Below are 19,853 nucleotides of genomic sequence, written 5' to 3'. Positions count from 1 at the left end.
TTAGGTCATGGGGCGGAGCCCTCAGCAGTGGGATCAGTGCCTGTACCTGCCTTGCCCCTTGTTCCACATGAGAACACTGCCAGAAAGCGAGTCCTCACCAGATGAGGAATCTTGGGATTCAGCTTTAATTATGGACTTCACAGCCTCCAGAGCCGTGAGAACGAGCTCCTGTGGTTTATGAGCCATCCAGTCTATGGTATTTTGTTAGAGCGGGGTGAACTAAGAGTCAGTGAGACAGTAAATAAGACTCAGGCGCTGTCCTCATGGAGCCCGTGGGCTAGTTGATTTCATGTTGTTGTTTCTTTTTAGATTTGTCAGTGCATACTGGGGGCAGAAACTTTAAAATCCATTCTGACAAAGCTGTCTTATTAAGGGTCATATTCATGTAGGCTGGATTTGTAGCTCACCGATGCTCTTGTCTGGGGCTTAAATTATGATAGCCTGTGTGATACTGAAAAGGCATTCATCACTAGTTCCTTACCATTGTTTTCCCCAGCACTTTGTACCAGCAGCTATGGGAGATGATGAAGGCAAACAGGAATGTAAGACTTCCTAGGACTTCACATGGTGGTGAAGGAAACATACACACACAGTAAGTTCAAATGGAGTGTGGCAGGCGCTGTTACAGAAGTTCGAATGGGGACCCCAGGGGATGTCCGATGGGGTCTGCCAAGAGAAGAAACTTGAGCTGGCTTTTGGAGGATCAGGAATAACCACCACAACAGCAGCAAACACTTGGTGCTTACTTTGCCAGGAACTTTTGTAAGTTTTTTGTGCATATAGGTTAATTTACTTCGATCATCACAATGGCTGCATGAAGTAGGTACTATGATGATCCCCATTTTGGGGAAAACTGAGGCACAGTGAAGTTAAGTGGTTTGCCTTAGCTAGCTAGTAGGTGACACTAAGCAATGGAGCCCTCTTCCTCTCCTCCATGGTGATGATCTTCTACTCCTCCTTCTAGTCTCCTCTGGGAACCTTTCCTGCTTCTCCAGATGAGGCTGAGTTTTCTGGTAGCATCCTCTAACAGGACCATGTACTTATCCTACTTAAAATTTACCATGTTGTATAATTGCACATTTACCTATGTACATCATTCATTTAATTTACCAAATTATTTATAACAATATGTAATGAATTATTACATCTTCCATTATTTATTACATGTAAATATAAATTATTACTTTAATGTCTGCTTTTCCCCATAGACTGTAATCTCCAATTGGGTTGAAACTGTGCATTTTCTCACTGTTTGATTTCTAGTGCAACAAGGGTTTTGCATCTATCACGTACTCCATAAATATTTGTTGAGTTAATGGAGCCAGGAAAGGGCTTCAGATATAAGAAGACTGCATGGGAGAGACTTAAGGTGGTGGTGGGGAGAGTGGAAGTGGGGTTTGGAGATATTTTAGGACAAACCTTTACAATGCACACCCTCTATGTGGGTGTCTCTTTTGTTGCTGTTGTTTGCCTTCAAATAAAACCTGACTGGGATTAACCACCCAGGAAGGTAAGCTATTTACCTTTCAGGGGCATAGAGGATCATAAGGAAAGAAGGGCTGAAGGAGCCACTTTTCATTCTGCCATAGTCGATGGCCTGCCTGATGCTCCTGAGCCGGCACAGTGGTACAGGAAAAGGTTTTTATGTCTTAGTTCTCTTTTCCCCTGCTACTGTCTAGGAAGCAAGGGCATAGAAGACCTCATGCTGGGAGGTGGCTGTGTCAACCTTCCCTGTTTGCTGTTACCCACTCGGGACAGGAGGGAGCAGGGAGTGGTCCCCACTGCCTCGCTTTTCTCTTGCTTTCTGCAGGACTGGCAGGGATGGGAACTGGTTCTAGTCCTTTGACATCATGTCACTCTTCCTCTGCATCCTAAGCGTCTGCTGTCTCCCAGTTTCTATTTCCAGAGGAGGATGGTGGCTGAGTCTATATTTGGTGGGATGTTCTGTGTCTCTTTGGCACATTTGACTCAGTGAGCCTGAGCTAATTAGACAGGTTCAAGAGCCTGGAAACTGGGAACTGGAATTTCTTAGCCTTTACTCTATTCCTGTGAAGCTCCTGGGGATAATGTGACTGTGGGGGCTCAATGCTTTCTATCATTTGCATGGGGAGAAGCTTACATTCTTCCAGGAAGAACTATGGAATAATTTACTGGTCTTTTGCCTTAGATGTCCCCATCTGTCCTCTGAGCCAATTTATTTGTTCATCGAGTACCTTCTAGGTGCATAGATGTATGACAACAAGTACCAGGAACAAACAAAAAAAGGAAGTAAATAAGACAATTGTTGCCAAGGGACAGCATAGAGGGGACATAGGTAGAGACTGAATATTTTTAGAGTGATCAGAATAGGCTTTACAAGGGAGGTGAAGTTTTAGTTGGACTGTAAGGATGGAAACAAGTTTGACTGGGGGTGGACTTGGGTGAAGGGAGGGGCCATAGACTTAAATTCTAAAAGGAGGTGATTGTGTGAGCAAAGGTCAGAAGAAAGACATATTTGGGTTCTGGCAAAAGAGCCAGTATTACCAGAGCGAGGCACACATGTGGTGGGGGATGAATTTAGAGATGAGGGCTGAAGTCACAGAGTGGAGCACTTTGGAGGTTACATGACAAGCCACTGGAGTTTTTACAGCAGAGATATAATTGGATAAAATTTGGATATTAGAAAAAGTATTTTCTAAAAGAAATATCATTCAGAGGATAAATTAAAGGAGGATAAATTGAAAGGAAGGAGACCAGATCAATTCAAGTCCATCAAATGATCTAACCCACAGTGCTTCCTGTGTACCAGGCACTGTTCTACGCATTTCATATATGTTACATCATTCAATTAACACAGCAGTCTTCTAAGATCTTCTAAGACTATGGTTTCTGTACTGTTATAAAAAAAAAAAATGAATGCACAAGGAGACTGTGAGACTTGCCCACGGTCATGTAGTTAGTTGATTGTGGAGCCAGTGTTGTATACTCAGGCAGTCTGCATTACGCACTGTCAAGACGCTCTCCCTGTGTTTACTGAACCCCAACAAAGTGCATGGAGCTGCTCGCAGTAAATACCTAAAGGGTACATGCTTTTGTCCTATATCACTTAGTTAAGAGATGATTATTTGATATTTCACATGAAAATTAAGATATCATCTGGGTTATCGCAGGTAACATGGAGGAAAGGGGAGTAACTGACAGAATTTCATGCTAGATTTCTTGTGAGGTTTGAGACCACTTGGAATGACCCTCTCTTCAACTTACTCATTAGCAATATGGGCATAATAATAATGACAGACTTGACTTGTGACCAAGATAGAGTAGACAGAACAATACTGACATTTCTACTTGAAACAACCCTGAATCAGGCAGTTTATGAAGCAACAGTTGGAAAGATATTGGACATCAGGAAAAAAAAAAGTACTGTAATCTTTCAGAAATGGGAAATACATGTGGTGAACCCTATGATTGCCCCAAATTACTGTCTTGAGATCATTTTCAGGGAACATCACAGGGAATGGAAAGCCAGTTAGATTCCAGCAGACTCCTTGAATAAAGGAGACAAAGCTGAAGGGAGGCCAAAACAGTTTGCAGGGCAGAGTATGGGAGATAGCTGGAGAGAGAGAGAGAGAGAGAGAGAGAGAGAGAGAGAGAGAGAGAGAGAGAGAGAGAGAGAGAGAGAGAACACTCTAGAGATCTGTAGAGAATCACTTTGAGTGTCTAGCTCTGTACTTATGAGTGCATGTGTAAGGAAACTACACCAGGCTGGTGAAATAACTGCCCCAAAGGACCCAAGGTAATACCATCCAGCAGTTGCACAGAGTTATTCTGGATAGATAGACTGGAAACTTCAATATTCAAAGGCATTTTGTATAGTACACAATAAAGGCTTCTTTAGTGGTGGGAAATTGTTATCTCCAGGCTAAACACTGCTCTGGTTCTGCCTAATAAATGTTAAAAGCAAAACACAAAAGGATTATAGTGTCTCCAAGTAATTGCATCCCAGAACAAAACTCACAAATATTTTATGAGAAAAAGTTTTTAAGCATCCGATTTGGTAAAATTCACAATGTCTAACATTCAATCAAATATTGTCAAGCATTCAAGTAAACAAGAACATTAAATGTACAATGAAGAGATAATCAATGAGAACTGATACTGATGTTAGCATTAGCAGACAAGGATATGAAAATTGTTATTAGACCTGTATTACATATGTTAAAAAATGTTAAGAGGAGACATAGAAGACATAGAAAGGCCAAATCTAACTCATAAAAATGAAAACTACAATGTATGAGATGAAAAGTACACTGGATGAGATGAATGGTAGGTTAGACTTACGGAAAGCGAGTTGGTGAACTTAAAGTTATAACATTAGAAAATATTCAAAATGAGCCAGGAAAAAGAATTTAAAAAAAGGACAGAGCATTAACAAACTGTGAAACACTTAAAGTAGCCTAATACTACAATTAGTAACTGAAGTCTACAAAGAGAGAAGAGACAAAAATATATTTGGAGAAATAATGGCTGAAAATTTACAAATTTAATGAAAACTATAAATCCAAAAATTCAAGAAACTCACAAAACCCATGCACAAGAAACCTGAAGAAAACTCTACAAAGACACATCAGGGTCAAATTGTCAAAATCTGTCAGTCTGTGTGGGCTGCTGTAATAAAATGCTCTATGCTGAGTAGCTTATAAGCTATGGAAACTTATTTTTCACAGTTCTGGAGGTTGGAATATATCAGGATTGAGGCAGATGTGATGTCTGGTGAGACCCCACTTTCTGACTAATAATCAGTGCTATCTCATTGTGTCCTCACATGGTGGAAAGGGCTAGAAGCTCGCTCTCTGTGGTCTTTTTTATAAAGAGACTAAATCCCAAACATGAGGACTCTACTCTTAGAATGATCTAAGTATTTCCTTGTCTCATACCAGCAGATTAAGAAGTAGGTGTGAGCAATATTCAGACCATAACACACTGATAAAATCTTAAAAGCAGTCAGAGGACAAAGAAATATTGTATTTAGAGGAGCAAAGACAAAAATGGAGGCTGGGGCTGTAGCTCAGTGGTATAGTGCTTGCCCAGCATGTTTGAGGCACTGGGTTTGATCCTCAGCACTGCATAAAAATAAATAAATAAAATAAAGGTATTGTGTCCATCTACAACTAAAAAATATTTTAAAAAAAGCTTTATTTAAGAAAGAATTCAAGTGAGAAGGTAGTGAAACAACACCTTTAAGGCACTGAAAGAAGAAACTGTCAACCTAGAATTTTATGTCCAGAGAAAATATCTTTTGAAAATAAAGGAAAAATACAGACTTTATCAGACATAGAAAAGCTGAAAATTTATCACCAGCAGAACCGTACTACCATGAAAGTTAGAGAAAGCCCTTCGGGCAGAAGAAATAGGATACCAAATGGAATTCTGAATCTACAGAAAGGAATGCAGAACATCTGAAATGGTAACTGCATGGATAAATAGGCAACATTTTTTCTTTTAAATATTTTTTCATTTAACTATTTTAAAAAGAAAAAATGTACTGTTTGCATAAAAGTTGTGATGGTGTGGAGGAGGGTTTACCAAATACATAAAAGTCCAAGTCTTGACAGAAATGGAGCAAAGGTTGGAACACCCTGTTGTAAGGTTCTCATGCTGCACGTGAAGTGGTAGGCTATCACTCAGAGGTGGGTTTCCACAGGTAAATATGAATGCTGTCAGTCCAACTACAACCATTAGAATAACAAAGAGTGACAGCCAGCAAGCCAATGATAGAAATGAAATAGAACCATACACATTATTCGGGTTATCCAAAAGAAGGCAGGAAAAGAGGAAATAGGAGACCAAGAACACGTGACAGATACAAAAATAAAAACCATGTAGTAGACTTAAGCCCAATCATATGAATAAATCTTTTGATTGGAAGACATTATCAGACTGGATTACAAAAGCAAGACCCCACGATATCCTGCCTATAAGAAATGTTCCACAAATATTTATCCATAAACAAATTTTATAGCACTTATATGTCTACGTTAGAAAAGAAAAAGATCTCAATGTGGTGACTTAGTTTTCATCATCAGAATTGAGAAAAAGAAGAGCCAAGTAAAATCGAAGTAAGTATAAGAAAATAAGACAGGAGCAAAAATCAATTGCAAAGAAAACAGAAAAGCAGAGAAAAATCAATGAAAACAAGAGCTGGTTCTTTGAGAAAGTCAGTAAAATGGATAAATCTCTTAGACTGATCAGAAAAAAAATGAGAAAAGATACAAAGTACCAGTATCAGTAATGAGGTGACATTACCATAGATTCAGTGGATGTTCAAAAGATGATAAGGACAGTGTTGTGGACAACTTTGTGTCCGTAAATTCCACAACTTAGATCAAATTGACAAATTCCTTAGAAGACACAAACTACCAAAGCTCACACAAGAGGAAATAGATAATCAGAAGAGCTGTGTATCTATTAAAGAAATTCCACTTTGATGGTTAAAAGCCTTCCACAATGACAACTCCAGGTTCAGAGAACTGAATGGTGAGTTCTATGAAGCATTTAAATCAGAAATAATATCAAGTCTACAAAAGTCTAGAAAGCAGAAGAGGAAGAAATATATCTCAACTCATTTTATGAGACCAACATTACTCTGATTCCACAACCAGACAAATGAGCTTAAGAAAACTACAGGACAATATCCTTCACATACATTGTTATAAAACAAAACTTGAACAACTGGAATTCAAACTAATAGCAAATAAAAAACAGGGTCATTAATCATTACAAAAAAGCAAACTGAAACCTCCCCATGCACCACTATATGTCTACTAGAATGACTAAAATTAAAGATATGATATGAAGTGTTGGTGAGGATGTAGAAGAACTAGAACTCTTAAATGCAGATCATGTGAATATGAAATGGTACAATTACCTTGGAAAGCAGTTCAGCTTTTTAAAAGTTAAACATGTACCTACAAATGGTAGAGCTATTCCACTTCAAGTTAGTTACCCAACAGCATTCATATCTTCTCTCATTTTTTTTCCTGATCGGTAACTAGACATTTATCCATTTTATTGACTTTTTCAAAGCACGTGTCCATGTAAAGACATGTACATGAATGTTCATAGAAGCTTTGTTTATAATAGCCCCAGACTGGAAACAACTTAAATACTCAATGAATGGATGATCAACTTGATATATTGAAAAAATGGAACACTATTTAGCAATAAAAAGGAATGAACTGATATTAGCTGCCTCTTGGGATGAATATCAAAATACAAAGAGAGAAGCCAAGAAAAGTGATAATAGCATATGATTCCACTTATGTAAAATTTAAGTAAATTCACATTAATGTAGTGACACAAAGCAGTGTATCAATGGTTGCTTGGAGAAAATGGGGAAATGTGGAGGGATGAGGGAGAGAATACGAAGAGGCCTGAGGAAACCCTTTGAGAAAATGGATTTGCTCATTTTGATCTTGATAATGGTTTCATTTTGTATTCAATTCTGCTTTAATAAAGCTGTTTGCACAACAATGACAACTTCAATGATTAATAAAGGGTGAAAGCCCTTTATAAACCATACGACACTATAGAAAAGTTAGTTAATAATATATGTAAAGAATAAAGACGACTGTGAGATTATAAACTGAGGAAGCTGAAAAGACGGTTCTAGGATTAGCAGAAAAGAGGGAGAAAGAAAACTAATTGATTTACAAAGGATCATACATTCTACGCTCCCAAATCTGACATACAGGTGGGGACACCCAGGCTCTGGTTGAGAATGTGGAAATACAGTGCAGAGAGGTGAATGCCACCACAAAAAAATGTGCAAATGAGTGTAAGCTGGTGGTGGGGAGGTTGGTAAGATCTCTGAAAGGACAGCTTGGAGTGAGGGGAGAGTCGAAGTCTGGGGACACCCCCAGTGAGTTCTTTAACTGGGGAAGGGGAACGTTTGGGGTAGGGCAATTAGAAATCATCAAAATGGTGACATTTGAGCTGAGTCAGCCATATGGAAACCAAGGGAAGAGTGACCCAAGATGAGGAACAGGAAGGCCTTGAGATTGGGAAGATCTTGGTGTATTTAGGGACTGTGGAGGGGAAAGTGTGGCTGGAGTTGGTGAGGAGGAGGAGGAAGGTAGTACAAGATTTGGTTTGGTTGGTAGGCTGTGGTGAGTTTAGATGTTATTTCCAGGGCAGTTGGTGGTCCCTGATGGGTTTTTAGATTTTGTGGTGGCATTTTTGTGGGGATGTGATTATGACAGCAGGAAGACAAGTATTCATGGAGGAGGCAAGGGTGGAAACAGAGGTCAGCTTAGAGTTTCTTTGAGCTGTTCCAGTGGGACATCATGGTGACGTGGGTTGGGATAATGGCAGTAGAGTGGAAAAATTTAAGGTAGAAGGATCAGAACCCGATTAAAAGAGAAATCCAAGGTACTCAGGAAGCTTGTTGATGACAAAATCAACAGACTTTGAGATTTTGGAGTTGGAAGTGACGTTAGGGGTTCCTTATAGGACTCTTTGATCAACCATCTGATCTCCCATTCTCCTCTGTATAAACCTTTTCAGATAATAATAATTGTCCTCTCTCAACTTTGTGCTTCTGGTGGGTTTTCATAATCAATGTTTCCTTCAAGGACATGGCCCCACCCTCTCTTTATCTCAGCTGGTTGTCCAGGTGCTACGTTCCAGTTAATATGGGCACGTGCCAGTAGTCTGTTGCAGGACATGGTGGTTCCTTAGTTGCAAAGTGGGAGTCATGGGGATGTGATGGAGGCTCAGAGATGAAACAGAAGCTGGGACAAGTTACTCCTCTCCGGAGACTGGCTCTGGATTACAGCAAGTCATCTTGTCTCAAGGGCAATGCCAGGGCCGTTGCCTCCTCTTCTTGGAACTCCTTCCCACATTCCAGCCTTTTGGAATCAGACTTGGTGTCCACTGTCCATGGTTCATTACCTTCTTGTCAGTGGAGATTTCCCTCTTCCTCTCACTGATGTCCTCTCATTCTTTTGAACCTCTACTTTTAAACCTCTTTTTAGGTATTTATCTCATTCCAGCTTGTTGTACTTATTTCCAACTTCCCCTGAGGCTTGTGTCTCCTTTATTCCTCTCCGCCCCTTAGCCCCTTTGTGTCTGCAGCTTGTGTATATAGCATGGTCCCATTGGAGGCTGTTGAGCGAATTGAACCCATTCAAATTCAAATACATTCTTCAGGCATGGTGGGTATGCCGAAAAACTAGAAGAGATCTCAGATTCCTTGTGAGTACTGATGCAAGTTTCTCCTTACAGGTATAAATGATAGGGTAGAAACGGAGTAGAGAGAGTAAATAGAGTAGTTGGAGTGTTTTTAATTAAGAAGGTATGATGTAATGAACTGTCTTTAGAGAACTGTGACTCTGAGCCTGACCACCATCTTAATTTTTCCTTTTTAAAATTTGAAACAGTCTAGGGGGAGATAATCTAGTCTGATTTTATTACAGAACTCAGTTGGGAAATTAGGTTTTTATTTTGGGAATTCGCAATAATGCATTTGTGGCAGAAACTGGTACATGCTCACTAAAGCCATTTCCTTGTCTTCCTGGGAACAGGACTGCATTTCCCTGTCTTCCTTGCAGCTAGATGTGACTGCATGAACAAGCTATGTGTAAGGAAAAATGCAACTTGGCTCACCCTCCCGCTGAACTGCTGCTCCGCTCGCCCCGTCTCAGTTGGGGCTCTACAATAGCTCCCAGAAAAATGCACCATGGACACGAGGCCTCACGCAAGAGACTTTATTATGGGGACGACTAGTGCTTCCGCTCCCAGGTGAAAAGAAAGGAAAAGAGAAAGATGGCGTGTACATTTCTCCCAGATATTGGAATCTCGTGGGCTGGAAGGAACCAAGAGCGGAGGAGAATACTTGCAAGCTGACTGATGAACCAATAGCTAGCTAGCATGTTAGGACGTAATGTGGGAGGCAGGAAAATGGCTGTAGCGTAGGCCGGAAATTCCTGTAATGTAAGAGGTGGGCGGAGCACAGATTGACAAGTGGTTGGGAGTCGGGGTATTGGCTTTATATTACACTATGGAAGTGGAATATGGACAGAAATGATGTATGGCACCTCCAGGTCTGGCCCATAAAACCTCCTGCATCACCATTTAGGTTCTTCCACCTTTTTGCCCACTGGTTGCATGCCAGAGATCCAGTGGCAAGCAGCACTACCCACTAGAATTTTCTATGACTATGAATGGTTCTTTCTCTCTGCTCTCCAATATGGTAGCCATATGTTTACCGATCACAGGAAATGTAGCTGATGTGATTGAGAAACTGATTTAAATTAATTAATTTGAATCATCCCATGTGGCTAATGGCTACCATACTGGACAATGCTACTTTAGATGAAAGGAGTTTTATCCTGAGTGACTGGATGGAGCAGGGTCCCATGCCTACACGCACTGCATGGTGAAGTGCATAAGAAATAAGTATTTATTGTGTTAAGATGACAGGATGCAATAGCTGCTCTATAAAATGAGGGATCTCTGCTAATTCACCTACAGTAAAAATTCATGGAGTATCTGTCTTCAACTGGGTACCGACATGGTTTGGCAAACCCAACATCCAATACAAAATCCAATTATCCTGTGTCATTCTTAAGTGGAAAATTTACTTTTCTTTCACCTTTCTTGATCTCCCAACCTTGCCCCACATTATTTTATTGGGAGGAAAAAAGTTTGAATGCTGTGAAGTGAACACTATTTCCTTTTCCCATAGAGTAGCAGAGAGCTTGGGGTTCTGGTTTCTCCTCCATCACTGTGTGACTTGGACAAGTAACATTGCTTCTCTGGTGACTGTTGTCCTCACCGATAAAATTGTGATTTCTGGCCTTGTTTCTTATTCTTAAATGCTCCTTTCAAATATCTGCTCTCTTCCTGCACCCTTCTGTTTCTTCTCAGGTCTTGGACTGGATGTCCTTGCTCCCGTGCTCCTGATGCCAGCCCCTTCCGGGCCTTCCGGGGGTCCACTCTGTGCCTATCTGCAGTCTTGCATGATTTCCTGCTTCACCGCCTCTTTTCTCTTCACCGACAGTCATGCCCGTTCTTGCTCTCACTCCCGTCTCACACCTCACTTTCCTTTATCCTTTCTGTCCCTGACTTCACTGCTGAGATGACTTTTAGGGACATCATTGCAATGGCCTCCCTTAGCTCCCAAAGAGTGGGCTCTGGGGACAGGGTGAGTCTCTCTGGCTTCAACAAAGAAAGATGCTTAATTATGTCACATGGTTCTTCTTTCCCCATCTATAAATTCTAGACTCTTACCTCCTTCGCTCCTAGGGTGTCACGAGAATTAAAAGTTTGTCAATTGCTTTGAGTTCCTTGGGGACAACTCGCAAGTTTAAAGAATAAGAATCATTTCATATGATGCTGTTGAAAAGCAGGCAGTGAAGTGATTCAGAGTCTCCCCTGACGGGTTAGGATCATGAACGTCTCAGATGAAATATCACATTTCATCTAGACAGGTGATGCCTGTGTTAGGCTTCTAATTGTAATAAAAAGCTTAATTTGCACTTCTGACTAGTTCTCATGGCACCAGTTTGGGGAGTGGGGGGTGACAGAGATGAGGCTACTCCAGGGAGCTTTATAAGCCTGTCTTTGAGTTGGCGACGGGAGAGGATTGTTCTAGCATTGTGTAGAAAAAGCTTGACAGCTCGGTGCTATTAGTGCCTTAGCTGTTCTGTTACTCAAAAACACCATTGTTTTTCCTGCCTCCTGGGGCAGAGGCTGGCGTTCATCATCCCTTCATCTCTCTTGTTTTCCTTCATTCATTTTCCTCCCTCCATCCCCTCCTTCCTTCCCTCCTCTCTGGCCTTCAGTCTTACCCTGTCTCCTTCCTTCCCCTCTTTTCTTCTTCCTTCCCTTTTACCTCTATTTCTCAATAGTTTTTTTTTTTTTTTTAATCATCCACTATCCAGAAAAGAGTGGAGATAACATAGGGAATCAGATAAGCAAGTTTCCTGTTCTCACATAATTCGCCGACGATGATGGTTGACAACCAATGATATAAGGAATTTAAACGAAGTGTTATCCATCCGTCCACTCATTGGTTAATTCAGCAGATCATTGCAAAGAGCCAGGTGGTGTTCTAGGCACTTGGGACACATCAGTGAACAACTGTAAGTGGAGCAGTGACAGACCAGGCGCAGACTTCTCTGAGGATGCAAAGCGGGAGACTTCAGGGGTCTTGCCTGAGGGGTCAGGAGCGGCCCCAGGGAAAACCCTTCAGGGTGAGAAGAAGTTGGATGAACAAAAGGGAACCAGGGAAGCAGTTCAGCCAGTTGCTGGAGGGGATGGCTTGTGAGAAGGACAGAAAGAAGCTCATTTGTTGTGGCTGGGACATGTCATATGTGAGGTCAAAGTGGCAAACATGGATGCTGAGAGCCAGGCAGGCACTGATCTCCCAGGACTGCCTAGACACGGTAGCAGATGTGAAGTTCACCCTAGGGCATCTGAAGGATGCTGAACAGGGTGAGGAAGTGGGGCTCAGAGCTGCCCCACACAGCGGTCTGCGAGGATGGAAATTCTCTTACCCAGACGGTCGCAAGGAGCCATGGGAACTATGGATTGCACACTTGAATTGTGACTAGTGTGACTGAGGAACGGAGTTTTAAATTTTATTTAGATTTAAATAGTGGCACGTGGTGAGTAGCGACTGTCACACATGGTGCAGATTTGCAAGCCCGCTCAGCACAGCCCGCGAAGCCCACATTCTCTCCACGAAGGCCTTGTCCAAGTTCAATCTCTCAGCCACTCGAATCTCCCAGTTCAGTTTCAGTTTCTCCCAGTTCGTGTGTTCCCCTTCCTCTTCCATGAGCCATCACCCTCAGGATGGGGACTGCTCCTGGGCTCTTGTTTTTGTCCCAGGGCAGGCCAGGAGCCTGGTTCATCATGTAACTTCGATTGATTGGCTTCTGTCTTCCTTGCTCGGAGGCTGGGTGCAAAGTTCAAGGATGTCGATTCCAACTTTGTGGATGGGCTGCCCAGGAGGTCTGTGTGATCTGATCCTCTGGGAGGGCACAGGGGACATCCACCTACAGGAAGCCATAGCATGGCCTTAGGGCACCTTTCCAGAATCTGTCTTGCTTGCCCAGCTCTCAGACACCTCAGTGCTGTGAACTTAGTGAGGTAGAAGGATGCTCTCTGCTTTTGCAGGAAGATGCTGCCTCGTGACACCGGTTGCCACCCCAAAGAACACACAGCTGCTCCTCTGAGTACTTTACAGTGACAGGGATTTTGCTTTGCCTTCCTGTATTTTCTCTTGACAGTCCAATCACTTTCCCACTGAGGTTTACAGTTTTAAAATGATCAGAAAAGGGCCTGATTTCCTCACTTGTGTGTTCAGCTCAGCTTGAGGCTTAAAAGGAAATGTTCTCACGGTAATTGCTCTGAGTTGATTCGGGGGTAACTGATGATCCGCCTCTCCCTCTCCTTCCCTCAGCTGTCTGAGCCAGAGAGTCAGGAAGCTTCTGCCCCAAGGGAGAGCTGCTCCCCGGCTCTGTTCTCTATGTGGCACAGGAGTCCCGGTGGCATGATGCTCAGGGCAGATGGTGCCACCCCTTCCTGGGTACACGGAGACTGGAGATGTGATTTTGGAGGTGGAACAGGGATCTTGCCCTGGCAGAGTCTTGGTTTTCCCTTGGGGAACTTGTGTTCATAGAACAGACTCTTAAATATTTAGTGTTTGCATTTCCTTGGTGTCCCCTTTTGGTCACTGTTACCTGCAAGGACAGGAATCTCTTTACCACATAAAGCTGCCCTCTTGGCCTCATGCCCTTCTGACTGTTGGAAAGCACTTCCCTGGGCTGAGCTAAAATCTGCCCGTTGTATCTTGTACTGCTGGGTCCTGAACTTCCCCTTGAAACCACTGGTTATCTTGAGTTCTGCTTCCTCAAATGTTAAAGTCTGAACATTAGAGAAGCACCCCAAGGCAAACACATATAAAGCAGGTTTTATTTAAAGGTAGTAACACAGACTTCTCCCGGGAGGGGAAGGGGGCCATGGCTGGTATTCTGGTATCCCAAGAAATGAGATCTCCCTGTGGCTTTTATAGACTAAACTTTTCTTTGTTCTCCTGTTCTCTCCCCCTTTATCTCTCTCCTTCCTGCCTACTGACTAGGCCCAGGAAATGCTGGTTGGATGGCCAAAAGGTGGGAAGCAGATGGGCAGGGGGAAGGGCCAAATGGAGTGATCCAGGCAGGCAGCAGCCCTGGGTCATTAATTAGCAATTCCCTGTCTGTAGCCTTTTGGGAGGGGTAGTAAAGGCAGGTAATCTTGGTGATTGATCAAAGGGCTCTGGAGACATTGACATTCCAGTCTCCCAGGGGTGGTCTCCAACTTCCTGGATCCAAACTGGCCTCCATTTCCTGGATTCACCCCAACTACCTATCTATTGTAACTGCCTGTCCTCAATTCTGGCTTCACCCCTGGAAGTCTGTAAGCCAGCCAAGCCTGATCATCCCACCCTCCACATGGACACCCCAGGCATTTGATGGTGGCTGAGCCTTTTCTTCTCAAGATGGGTTCCCAGAGTTCTGTCAGTGGTTTCCTAGAGGGTAAGGTCTCTAGACCTCTGGTCATCCTGGCTGAGAGTCTTTAATGTCTCCCTGGAGAGGGGAGTTCCAGAGCTAAGCTTCACACATCAGAGGTGGTCCCAACAAAGCAGGGAGAACAGAGCCATCTCCTCCCTCATGCTAGGTGTGCCTCGTCTGTCTGTAGTACACACCTCCCATTGCGGTGGATGCTCATTATCTGCAGAAGTGATACTCTGTAAGTTCTCTGCAAACACCGAGTTAGCCAATGCTGAGCCATTGCTCCGAGGGAAACAGAAACACAGGGTTAGGTTCTTGTGAGCCTCTGGTCATGACATTTTCACCAAGTGATCAGTATATCTTGATCTTGTTTTATGTGTTTCTTTTAAAGACATCTTATTGAACAGACAGTGTTGATTCATTAGCACTGAACTCATAGCCAACAGCAGTACACTCATGCCTGAACAAAGCTCTCCCAACAGGTGTGTTTTCTCTGTAAGGCACATCGCCGCCTTCCTGCTCTTACAACACCAGACAGCACTTCAGCACTGGGTGCAGGGGCCATTTTAAACAGCAAATGCAAAACTTGGGGCATGAACTAGACCAGGGAAAGTACACTTGTCTGCAGCGGGAGACGGCACAACCTGTTTCAGCTCAGCTGGGGATGCCTGTGCACAGCGACTCCCAACTTTTTACCACCCCGACTGTGTCCCTGGATGAACAGGATTCCCAAATGCATTTTAATGAATAAGTAAATTCACAAATGCGGAGTTTTCCCATAATGAGGATGGATGTACCCTGAGCTCAGGACGGAGTGGAGAGAGGTTGACTTTCTGCAGGCAGAGCGAGCGCGAGGGCAGAAAAGGTAGGTAATTTTACGTGTGTGTGTCTCAGGTGGTGGCCCATATCTGTCCCCTGTCCTCATTTGGACTCTCAGTTCTGGGAGGATAAGCATCTCATTTTCATCAACCATGTTTGGCGTGGCGTCTCATCCCAAGTGGGCACTTGGTAAATATTTGTCATGGAGCAGAAGGAGCTGAGGGAGAGAAGGAAATGAGACAAGGGACGTGTCCAGGAGCTGAGGGGTTCTTACTGTGAAGACACAGAGCTTTAGATTAATTCAGGACCCTCAAGAGACGGTGGAAAGCAGTGAAGGAGGAGGCTGAGGCTGTGGCTGCAGGGAGGTGGCTGTAGACCCGCCCGTGGTGTGTTGGGAAGGGACTGCGGAGAGGGGTTGCTTTTGCTTTCCATTGTCCGAGGACTCTCCTTCTTGAGTGACAAGGCCTCTCCTCCACGTGAGCCATTGCTGCCCTCCCCCTCAGTGCCCATCCACAGGTCCCTGCAGAGGGGCACAAGCCGCTTCCCAAGGGAGCAAGAGCAGCGATGGAGCCGGGGCTGCCTCCCCCGTCGACCTGACCATGGCAGAAGTGGCTTCAGCAGAATTCAGTGACCACCAGAAGAGGGAGACCTTTTTCCCTTTTTGAGGACAGCGCGGTAAAGTGGAAGAGTGAAGAGAACTCGCAGAAGAAGATGTGCTGTTCGGTGAGGTCGGTCCGTTTGGTTCAGCTGGGTGGACGTTTCCGGACCCTCTGTGTGTTCTTCCTGAGCAGCGGATGGAGTCATGGGCTGGGCAGAGACGCTCTCTGAGCACAGACGTCAGGGACAGCTTTCCCCAGCAGGAAAGCTAGTTTAGTGCATGAGCCAGGGAGAGGCATCTAGGACTGTCACCAAGGGCTCAGCGAGGTTGCCGAAAGCCACGTGCTTTTGTGTGGTAAGCAGCTGAACTGAAAGTCTGTTGCCTACAGATGATCCTCTTCCATTAGGCTGTGTTTGCCCTAGGGCTCAACATCTGAGAGCTGAGGTGTCGTGGAGGTCCCAGAGATGAACCAGAAAGTGAGCCACAATGCCATGCACTCCAGCAGGGAAGTGAGCCAAGTGGACACAGAGCTGTACAATTACAGTATGTCTCCAGTGTTGTGTGAGCACAGAGGAGGCACAATTGCTGCCTCCTGGAAGGAGGAGATGATAGGCATGCTTACCCTCTAATTACACCTGCCCTTCTCTCTGTCTCTGTACTCTCCACCCAGATGCTCAAGCCAAAAAAAAAAAAAAAAAAAAAAAAAAAGAGGAGCCATCATTGGCTCTCTTTTCTCTTTTCTTCATCACCCCACATCTAATAGAGATCAATTCTAACCTTTTCGTTTCTTAGCACAGCACTGAAGCCCTGGACACAACAACCCATCGCTGGGACTAGCCCTCCTCTGTGGTTTAACATCTGCACATCTTCCTTTCACGTCAGTAGTTTTGCAGCAGCCAGAGTAATCTTTCAAAGATCAAGTGGCTCCTGCTCTCCCCTGCTCCAGAGCGTTTGTGTCTTCTGGTAGGAGTCAGGGTCCAGTCAGTGAGCCGACTTGGTATTTCAAACGGGATGCTAATGCTAATGCTTTGGTCGCAGAGGAACAAATGCAGGGTGGAAGGCTGCCCAAGGCAGGAAGCCACTGCTTCCTCTACACGGGCGGGACCCACGTTCCAGAAGCTACTTGACTATAGGGAATCCTGCGTGGTGGAGACTGGGACCTCAGAAGGAGGAGCTGTCTGGGGAAAGCTGCCACGACAAAGGAGACGCCGCCATTGCCATAACTGCCAGCCAGAGCCAAGGGGGAGACGGAGAAGTATTCTGGCTTCTTCCTTCTAGCTGTCTTCTGCTATCCCACCAGGGCTCCCATGACCAAACTTTGCCTGAAGCCCACACTGGAGTGTGGGGGTGATGAAGGGTGGAGACACATATAACAGGGAGCAGGGGCCAGTCAACTGTCGACTTCTGGAGAAGCTTCAGGCGCTGTCTGAACTTTTCACATAGACCAGGTTTGATATTTGTAGAACAGAGGCTATTGAATTTGTCTGTCTGTTAGGAGGTACCACCACTGGCAGCAGTTTCAGATCCCTGCTGTGTGTGTGTGTGTGTGTGTGTGTATTAAGGGCCAGACTTCTTCTGGGCTGAGGACTAGATAAAGGCAGGAGAACCTCTCTTGGTCTCTTATTGGGACTGGGAGGATACGTGCAGAACATCCTTTGTAAGGGAGTTCTTCAGCAGATCATCACAGAAAGTTTAGGGCACGGGCAGTTTCCATACCTCCAGAATATAATCCCAGTGTCTTGTTCTGGCATCAAAGCATTTCAGGATCAGTATTACTGTGTTCTATAGCTGTAACAAAATGCCTGAGATGAGGTAATGTATAAAGAAAAGAGGCTTATTTAACTCAAAAATTTAGAGGCTGAAAATTCACCATTGAGTAGCCCTGTGGTTTGAACTTTAGTGAGGACTCCTTGGCAGTGTCACATCATGGTGGATAGCATCATAGTAGGAGCATAGGAGAGAGGGAGAGATCACATGGCAAGGCAGGAAGCCAGAGCATGGGGAGTGGCCAGTCTTCCTCTTTTATGATAGCCTTCTAGCAAAAACTCATCAGGGTCCCATGAGAATTAATTCCTTTCAAGGGCAGTGCCCCTAATGACATCATTACCCTGCACCAAGCTCCAGCTCTTTAAGGTCCCACCACCTCCTCCCAGCACTGCCATGCTGGAGATCAAGCTTCCAACACACGAACCGTTGGGTATTCACTCAAACCATACCCAAATCATGCAGGATCCTTCAGTCTTATCTCCTATGCTTCTCCAACTTCAATACTCTTCCTGATACTTGACTAAGACTTATTAATTGCAAAGTCCATGCCTGTGCATGTATGATTTCCTCCATCCAAATCCTGTCCCTTCTTCAAGAACAGCCCCAAACTCATCTTCTCCATGGAGCCTTCCTGGTTTCTCCAATCCCACAGGTATCTTTATTTCCTTCTCAGAAATCCTAAAAGGTATAACATTGCTTTGACTACTTAGATCATTGCTTTGCCTGGGAGGAATAGTTTATCGCCCCAGAAATATTTTTAGTCTCTTCTAGAGCAGGGTATCACTAGGTCTTTGTATTCCCCAGAGATGCCACTGCTGTGTGCAGAAACACAGTAGATGACTGGCCAACTTCTATGAAGTAGAAATGTATGTAATCCTAAAGACCAAATTGTTGATGTTAAAAAAGGGAAGGAAGGAAGGAAGGAAGGAAGGAAGGAAGGAAGGAAGGAAGGAAGGAAGGAAGGAAGGGAGGGAGGGAGGAAAGAAGGAAAGAAGGAAGGAAGAAAGGAGGGAAGGAAGGAAGGAAGAAAGAGGCATCTGGGCAGGTAAAAATCTGTGTTATCAATGATCAAGGAACTCTCCAAAAGGAGTTCATTAGAAGTAGGATAGAGCCATGCCGTCATTGGAAGCCAATGTGAGACTGTGGCTCTTGGAGAGAGAGGAGGCTGCCCTTAAGTAACAAGAAGATGAAAGAAAAAGATGGTGAGAGAGGCTGAGATGGGAACAGGCTGAGAAGGCTTAGCATGAGCACATTGTGTGATGCTGGCAATTTTGAAATGTTATGTTTAGCAATGAATAATAGATAACCGATGTAGTGGAAAATGTAAGGCCGGTTCTTCAGGGAGGTAAGAGTGGAGTCTGTGAAATGATAAGGAGTTAATGTGGGTACCTGTGTTGGGAGTTATAATACCAGTCTGTGCACCAATTAGACGGTGCTCGTGGGTATGAGTGGCTTTTCTTTGTGAAGTGCTGAAGGCTTGTGCAGCTGCAGGTGTTGCTTACATGTTCCTTACACTTTTACACCTACACACAGCAGTGAGGGAAGGCTGCTTGGATTCAGGTCCTGGCTCTACTATTGACCAATTATGGTACCTTAGGAAAGTTACTAGTCCTTTCTGTGCCTCAGTTTTTCTCCTCCGTAAAGTAGGGTTATAGCACCTTCCTTCCAGTGTTGTCATGAGGATTAAACAAGATGCAATATATGCAAGGACTCAAGAGTGTCTAGCATGTCGTAAGAGTAATATAATGTTATTTATTACTACTGTTAGTTATTCTTTAGGCTTTTTTCAAGGTTTTGAGGATGGAACTGGATCTTTCATGTTCCCCCGTGGGTAGATTTAGTAGGATTCACTGATAATTGAATGGTGGGTATAAGAGAAGGGTAAGAGAGAAGGATTGCTTGCACAACTCTAAGGATGGAGATGCCATCAGTTCAGAAGGAGAATGTGAAATATGTTTGGGTGGGAGAAATTGGGGGTTCCTGTTTGAACATGTTGCATTTGAGCTGAATGTTAAATACCCAAGCAGAGAAGTCATGCAAATAGTTATATGAATCAGAAGTTTGGGGAAATGATTTGAACTGAGATGTAAGTTTTGGAGTTGACAACATATAGATAATTAAGTCACAGGCTG

The 19,853-nt window shown here is 43.9% G+C and overlaps 1 protein-coding gene across 1 annotated transcript in view; it reads left to right on the top strand.

Annotated features, from left to right (window-relative positions):
- Positions 1-19,853, top strand: part of CACNA1E (calcium voltage-gated channel subunit alpha1 E) — a 439,155-nt gene that overhangs the window by 45,873 nt on the left and 373,429 nt on the right. The window contains exon 2 of the mRNA XM_079106943.1: positions 497-592. Within this exon, the coding sequence (XP_078963069.1) occupies positions 565-592 (28 nt within the window). The 5' untranslated portion in view covers positions 497-564. The remainder of the gene's footprint in view (positions 1-496; positions 593-19,853) is intronic.

The sequence above is a fragment of the Sciurus vulgaris genome, assembly GCF_902686455.1.
Source record: "Sciurus vulgaris genome assembly, chromosome: 12".
Lineage (NCBI taxonomy): Eukaryota > Metazoa > Chordata > Mammalia > Rodentia > Sciuridae > Sciurus > Sciurus vulgaris.
This window is presented reverse-complemented; position numbering and strand designations above follow the sequence as displayed.